Genomic DNA, 7,885 nt, shown 5'->3' on the forward strand with positions numbered 1-7,885 from the left:
GCCGCTTCAGACGCAGACCCCACCGCGACCCTGCAGCAGCCTGCCCCACCTGGCCGCCAGAGGCACCTTCCAACTCCGAAGCACATTTTTCAACACATAATAGAATCATTATCAGAGGTGGACACATTTAGAAGTTGTTCTTAATCAGAAGGCAGCTTGTGTTTAGGAAAACCAGCCTCAGTCCTCAGCACTCAGCACCCAGTGCTCCAGGTTTCTCCTGAGTGAAGATGGACCAGCCCACCTTGGCCCTCCGGCAAGCTGGAACAGTATGTACACGTCTCTTCAACTATGAAGAGAAGATTTGGGAGGAGTATGAGCAAATCCTCAATACCAAACTAGCAGAGCAACACGAGTCGTTTGTGAAATTCACACATGATCAGATTATGCGACCATGTGGGACAAGCCCAACAAACTATGTGTCTTGAAGCTTTTTGTTGCAGATCTTGGTACCAGGTTTGACCTCAAGGCACGGTTGCTATACATTTTTTGCAACTGTTTGATATGACATTTCAGCTCCAATTTTGCATCCTGAGAACATTCCAACGTTTCTGCAGGTCCACTTTACACGACTTGAAAGACCTTAAAGCTTTCTGGTTGCCATAAGTATATCTTTCTCTTCTGTTCATCCAATAAATAGCCATACCCTACTGTGACAGATTTTTCCAAACAAAAACCTGGAGCAGCAGTTTAGCAAAACACACCTTCAGCGGCACTCAACAAATGGAGTTTCCCCAAGCACAGCTCTGTAAGAGAAGTGTGTGTGAGAGTGTGTGTCTGTAAGCGTATTTCAGATTATGGTTTGTATTGTGCACATTTTTTTGATCTTGGGCATTCTGGCTGTGGATTTGATGCAGAAAATTATGGTTAAAAACATTTAGTCTACAGAAAATCCTTAATGTTTTGTGACTATATAAATTGTAACAGTGGATTGTTTTATGTGTAGGTATTATTGTTAAATACAGGGACTGTTTCCAGGTGCAAAATAGGAATCATAAATCAGGATGCAGGCTGGGTACACAGGCTCATATCTGTAATTCCAGCACTTTGGGAGGAGGCCAAGCTGGGAGAATCACTTGAGGAGAGTTGGAGACCAGCCTGGCCAACATGGAGAAACTGTCTATTCTAAAAATACAAAAATTAGCTGGACATGGTGGCAAGCGCCTGTAATCCCAACTTCTTGGGAGACTGAGGCAGGAGAATCACTTGAACCAGGGAGGCAGAGGTTGCAGTGAGCCCAGATTGTGCCACTGCACTCCAGCCTGGGTGACAGAGTAAGACCCCATCTCAAAAAAAAAAAAAAAAAAAAAAGAAAAGAAAAAGAAAGAAAAAGTGAGGACGGCCATTGCCTGTGGTTATGGCAATACAGTGAAAGTCTGTTGTCTTAGATATACAAACACATAGTGAGAAATTAGAACAAACTGGAGACCAGCGTTTGACACATGGACTCTGCCTAGCTGTGTTAGAAAAATATTTAACTTCAAGCCTTAAAATTCCCAAATGGAGTTGGTGCTTACCTCATTCACACAATCAAAGAGTTCACTGGGTCCTGAACCTCTAAAGGGAAAAGGTCTCCCCTGGAGCAGGAGCATCAGGGTTTGCTCGGGGGCATAACATAGGTGAGTGCTGGGCTGAGACAGGCTCCACTGGCACTGCTAGTTGCAGAAGCACTTTACCTTTGTATCAGTTATTAAAAACAAAATTTGAATCCTTTGGTCAGGTTCCCCGAAATTATTTTGAGATAGCCATGTTTAAGTGCTTGAGCTTTTGTGTTGGCAACCCCCTGCCCAAGGTTGCTAATAGGGTATTCTGCCCCTTGTTTCCACGGCTGAGGCACAGAAAGTAGCCTCTTTTGTGAGGAGTTGGGAATTAAGTATATATTTATTTTTTTACCGTTATTTGTTCAGGACCACATTTTGCAAGATACCTTGTTTCCTTTATTATTGTTTCTGGAAAGTCCTATTCATATTAATTTATTTGAATATAGAATATAGTTTTTTTTTAAATGAGGGCTTATTTTAAAAAATTCTGAGCTTAATTCAAATGTATGTCAATACCTTCCCAAATAAGGTAATAGTCAAAGACAGATGTTCTGATCAAATGGCTTAGAGATAGTCCCAGAATATTCACATTCAAAGATTCCTTATTAATGAATGTCTTTAACTTAAATCTACCCAATAATTGCAACATGGTTCTTTGTACATTTTCATTATATGGTATTAACAAGCTTCACTGCAAACAAATACATTATTTAAGTTATTTGTTTACCTTGCCTTCTTAAAAAAACAGGAAGCCAACAGATGATGTCTAAAATGGATAAAATAGGCTGGGTGCCACGGTGCATGCCTGCAGTCCCAGCACTGTGGGAGTTCAAGGCAGGTGGATTACTTGAACCCAGGAGTTTGAGACCAGCCTGGGCAACATGACTAAACTTCGTGTCTACAAAAAGTACAAAAAATTAGCCAGATGTGGTGGTGTGCACCCATAGTTCCAGGTACTTGGGAGGCTAAGATGGGAGGACTGCTTGAGTCCAGGAGGTGGAGGTTGCAGTGAGCCAAGATGGCACCACTGCACTCCATCCTGGGCAACAGAGTGAGACCCTGTCTCAAAAATAAAATAAAACTGGTAAAATAAGAAATGGCCATGTAAGCCTATTATTGAGAAGGATGAAGATAAATACTAGAAGAAACAGATACAAAAGCTAAAAATACTTGCCTTGGAGAGAGGGATTTTTCAATATTATTTGATTTTTTAATTTATGTGTACCAATTTGATAATGATAATTATTTATTGCAATAGGCTGAACAATGAATACCCTCACCTAAAGATGTTTATGTCCTCAGCCCCAGAACCTGTGAATATATTACTTTAAAGGCAAAAGGATTTGGCACATGTGATTAAGTTAAGGATTTTGAGATGGGGAAATTCTCCTGGATCATTTGGTAAACCCAACGTAATCACAAGAGATCTTCTATGAGGCAGACAGGACAGTCAGAGTTGGAAAGGAGATATGATGATGGAAGCAGAAGACAGAGTGATGAGACTGCTGGCTTTGGAGATGGAAGAGGAAGAGGGCCACAAGTCAAGGACTGAGCAGCCTCTAGAAGCTGGAAGAAGCGAGGAATAGTATTCTCCCCTAGAGTAGCGGTCCCCAATGTTTTTGGCATCAGGAACTGGTTTTCTGGAAGACAATTTTTCCATGGACAGGTGGCTAGCGGGGATAGTTTTGGGATGAAACTGTTCCACCTTAGATCATCAGGCATTAATTAGTTACATTCTCACAAAGAGTGCACAACTTAGATCCCTCACATGCCCAGTTCATGATAGGGGTTTCTCATCCTATGAGAATCTAATGCCACTGCTAAACTGATGGAAGGAGCTCAGGTGGTAATCCTGGCTAGCCCACTGCTCACTTCCTGCTGTACCACCTGGTTCCTAACAGGCCATAGACTTGTACGGGTTCACGGCCCTGGGGTTGGGGACCCCTGCCCTAGAGCCTTCAGAAGGAACACAGTCATGCCAATCCATTTTAGACTTCGGCCTCTAGAGCTGTAAAATAAAACTTTTTTTGTTGTTGTTTTAAACCACTAAATTTGTGTTAATTTGCTATAGCAGCAATAGGTGACATAAATTTATTTAGAAAATAAAACCACCAGTTGTAGAATGTTAAATAAGAAAAATAAAACATGGTAAGACATGAATTATAGAAAACATGCCATGTGCTGACAGAGTAATTCAAAATGAAGGAATAATCTGAATTAGAAAGGGATGAAATTTCAATATATTCATCATGGTTTTGTGAATACTCACGATGCATTAGGACGGTTAGGTAACTTAAAGTTAGTCCCTTGTGAGTCAATGCGTAGCTACATTCTAGTATTATTTACCACATGTACTTTTTCTTATTCCCACCTCCCTTTTCTTCTTTCCCATTCCTCTGTGTATCATCTCTGTTCCTGTCACCGATACTCTGTTGGGGTAGCCGCCTGGCTCGCATTACAATGATTCTGTCATATCCTGGAATTGTCCCTGTATCAGTCAGAGATCTCCAGACACAGATACATAGATACAGCTATAGCTATAGCTGTCTATTTATTTTAATGAATTGGTTCACATAATTGTGGAGACTGGCAAATTCAAAATCCATAGATCCACAGGGCAGGCTGGAAGCTCTGCAGGAGTTGACACTGCAATCTTGAGGCAGAGTTTCTTCTTCTCCAGGAAACCTCCGTTTTTGCTTATGAGGCCTTCAACTGATTGGATGAGGTCGACCTACACTATTGTGGGTATTCTCCTTTACTTAAAGTGAACTGATTGCAGGTGTTAACCACATATACAAAATGCCTTCACGTCCATACTTAGAGTTTAATTAAATAGCTGGTTACCATAGCCCAGTCAAGTTGATGCATAAAATTAACCATCACCTGCCCTTTGAGAGCTGGGTGGCAGGCATCATGGTTGTGCCCCATGACTCTGTCTCCTGGCTCATAGATCACTAGTCTAAGAGTGGACACATGACTCCCACCAAACCATTCAGAGCCCCAACCCAGGATTTACTAAGGAAACTGGAAAAACAAAACCAAAAGACATCTAGCCCTCTCTGGTGTGGTGGCAGCCATGAGGTGTGAGGATTGGGAGATATCAGTGACCATATGGACAGTCAGTCATTCTGAAACGGAGGAGACTGAAGCAAACCTACAGAAACAGAGACAAGATTTGGAGGAAGAGTCCTAGTTCCAGTTATCACTGAGGCCCAGATATACTCCCGCATTTTCAGTTGTTGAATTTTTTTCAGTTGTATAATCTGCTGTCTTATGATTCCCCTCTCCACCCCCTTTTGATTAACAGACAGTGTCTTGCTCCGTTGCTCAGGCTGGAGTGCAGTGGTGCAGTCATAGCTCACTGTAACCTTCAACTCCTAAGCTCAACCAGTCCCTCATGCCTTAGCCTCCTGAGTAGCTGGGAGTACAGCTGCGGGTCCTCCTGCTTGGCTTTTTTTTTTTTTTAAATAAATGAGGCCAGGCACTGTGGCTCACACCTGTTATCCCATCACTTTAGGAGGCCAAGGTGGGCGGATCACTTGAGGTCAGGAGTGCGAGATCAGCCTGGCCAACATGATGACACTCTATCTCCACTAAAAATACGAAAATGACCTGGGCATGGTAGCGTGCACCTGTGGTCCCAGCTACTCAGGAGGTTGAGGCAGGAGAATTGTTTGAACCCAGGAGGTGGAAGTTGCAGTGAGCCGAGATTGCACCACTGCACTCCAGCCTGGGTGACAGCGTGAGACTCCGTCTCAAAAACAACAACAAAACAGGGTTGTGCTATGTTGCCTAGGGTGGTCTCAAACTCCTGGCCTTAAGCAATCCTCCCAGTTAGCCTCCCAAAGTGCTGGGATTATAGGCATGAGCCACCACACTGGTCTTTTATTCCCTTTTTAAATTTGAAGGGATATTTTTCTCATCATCCCTTAGCTAGATAGAGCTGGTTTTATGTCACTTGCAAGCAAAAGAGTCTCAACTAAGAGAGTATGATATCATTGGGTTATATACAAATGTTTATGTTTCCCTCTTCTTCCAGATATATGGTTTGATTATCCACTTTGAATAGGCATGACATGTGGCTTGCTTTGTCAATGAATTATGAATGCAAGTATGTCACTTTAATGGCCAGTGCAAGATTTGCCATGTTCTATGTACCTGGCAGTCACCTGCAGTGACTGTGAAAACACATGTCACTTGGTGCCTCCAACAGGTAGGTTCTTAGGTAACAGTGAAAAGGAGAGAATCCTAGCAAACTGTACATGTTACATGAGCAAGCAATAAGCTTTTGTGATGGTAAGCCACTGAAGTTTTGAAATTTTCTGCTACTGCAGTATAACCTAGCTTGATGAACACAGAGGACACTTTCCTTCATAATATTTTCCCATGATTCATTTTAAAAGAATTAATATTGAGCCAATATGGGGGTAATAACAGTACACAAAACAGAGTTCTTGCCCTCCTAGTAAGAATGACAAACAAGCCATTCCAGACCATCCTAAGATTAATGGAAGTATTAAAGTAGTTTAGGCAGAGAAGTTAGCATATTTGCCTCCCAGATCATAATGGTTGCACAGTGAAGACTGAGTTTAGAGCAGGAAGAGTCTGAACCCATTAATCTATGCTGCAATAATAGTAAGGAGGTAATAATGGCTTGGATTAGGGAAGTGGTGGTAGAAGCAGAGTGAAATGAATGATATTGAGATATAATGAGGAGGAAGATTTAGCACATCCTGGTAAATGAGTGGATGTGTAAGAAGTAGAGAGAAAATTCAAAGCAAACATTTAGATTTCTGGCTCTGCTCATTTGGCTATCATCAGTCAGTTTGGACATGCCTAGTTTGAGCTGGGTACCTACAAAACACTCAAAGAGATATCAGATAGGGAATTAAATATATAGGCTTCAAGCTTAGGAGTGAGCTCACAGCTAGAAGTAACCAATATATAGAAAGTAAAACCATGGGTTTAGATGAAATCATCCAAAAAGAATGTGGAGACTAGACTACATTGATAAGAGCCTTAGAATTCCTTGGAGTGGCAATATTTAAGCAAAGACAGAAGCATGCAAAGAACAACAAAACAGTTAGGCACGGTATCACAGAAGCCAAGAGAAAAGATTGTTTCAAAAAGGAAAGAATGGTCAACAGCTTCAAATGCTGTTGAAACATTAACAACTAAGATATCTCTCACAATAGGAATGATGTTGGTGAGTTTATCAAGAATAGTTTCACAGCAGTATTGGGGGTAAAAGTCTAATATACAGTTGAGGGTCACCTGGAGGTGAGGAACTGGTGATAAGCAAGCGTAGACAATTTTCTCAAAAATCCTCTTTAGGGGAAAGGAGAATTTGAGCAGAAGCTAGAAGGAGGATATGCATGAAGAAGACACTTTAAACAAATGAGAATGCTAATGGCAAGAAACCAGTAAAGAGCGAGAGGTTGAAGACACAACAGAAAGAGAATAATTGATGGACCAAGGTCCCAAGTAGACAGGAGTAGCCAAGACCTAGAACACACATTGAATGATGGCCTCTATTGTAAAAAGAATGGAGGAAGGAATGAGTATAGTTCAAAACTTGTTAATTGGATTATAAGTAGTAACTAACACACACTCTCATGTCATTAATTGAATTCTTATAATAAAGTATATAAGTATAGAAATATAGAGTAATATAAATATACTGTTTATTAGTATTATTTTCTCTGATTCTCAAGACTCAAACTACCTAGATTCATGGGACCTAGCCAGCCATTTCTTATTTTGTTAAGTGCCTTATACAATGTCTGAAATACCGTAAATATTTCACAAGTGGTAATTTAACCCCAATTCCTTGGCTGACTCTGGATTCAAAGAGTTAGGGGCTTCATCAGTGATGATATCTGATTCTTCTTCTAGCTTCTCCATTAGTATGATCTACTCTACCTGCCAGATACCTCCTGAGGTTATAAATATCTTCTTTTCTGATCTAGCCCTACTTCCACATTTTTCCAGGATAAATCTATCCATCTATGACACAATAATTTTTTTTTTTTTTTTTGAGATGGAGTCGCTTTGTTGCCTAGGCTGGAGTGCGGTGGCGTGATCTCGGCTCACTGAGAGCTCCGCCTCCCGGTTTCATGCCATTCTCCTGCCTCAGTCTCCAGAGTAGTTGGGACTAGGAGCACACCACCATGCCCAGTTAATTTTTTGTATTTTTAGTAGAGACGGGGTTTCACTGTTTTAGCCAGGATGGTCTTGATCTCCTGACCTCGTGATCCGCCCACTTAGGCCTCCCAAAATGCTGGGATTACAGGAGCCACTAGAAATTGATGCTGGGTATGGGGTAATCCCTCAAAAATAATACAACT

At 41.4% G+C, this 7,885-nt stretch overlaps 1 protein-coding gene across 1 annotated transcript in view; it reads left to right on the forward strand.

Annotated features, from left to right (window-relative positions):
- Positions 1 to 1,061, forward strand: part of YAE1 (YAE1 maturation factor of ABCE1) — a 47,063-nt gene extending 46,002 nt beyond the window's left edge. Inside the window, 1 exon segment of the mRNA XM_010364249.2 lies at positions 2 to 1,061. Coding sequence (XP_010362551.2) covers positions 2 to 131 — 130 coding nt within the window. The 3' untranslated portion in view covers positions 132 to 1,061.
- Positions 1,062 to 7,885: the final 6,824 nt, after the last annotated feature.

The sequence above is a fragment of the Rhinopithecus roxellana genome, chromosome 6 (genome assembly GCF_007565055.1).
Source record: "Rhinopithecus roxellana isolate Shanxi Qingling chromosome 6, ASM756505v1, whole genome shotgun sequence".
Lineage (NCBI taxonomy): Eukaryota > Metazoa > Chordata > Mammalia > Primates > Cercopithecidae > Rhinopithecus > Rhinopithecus roxellana.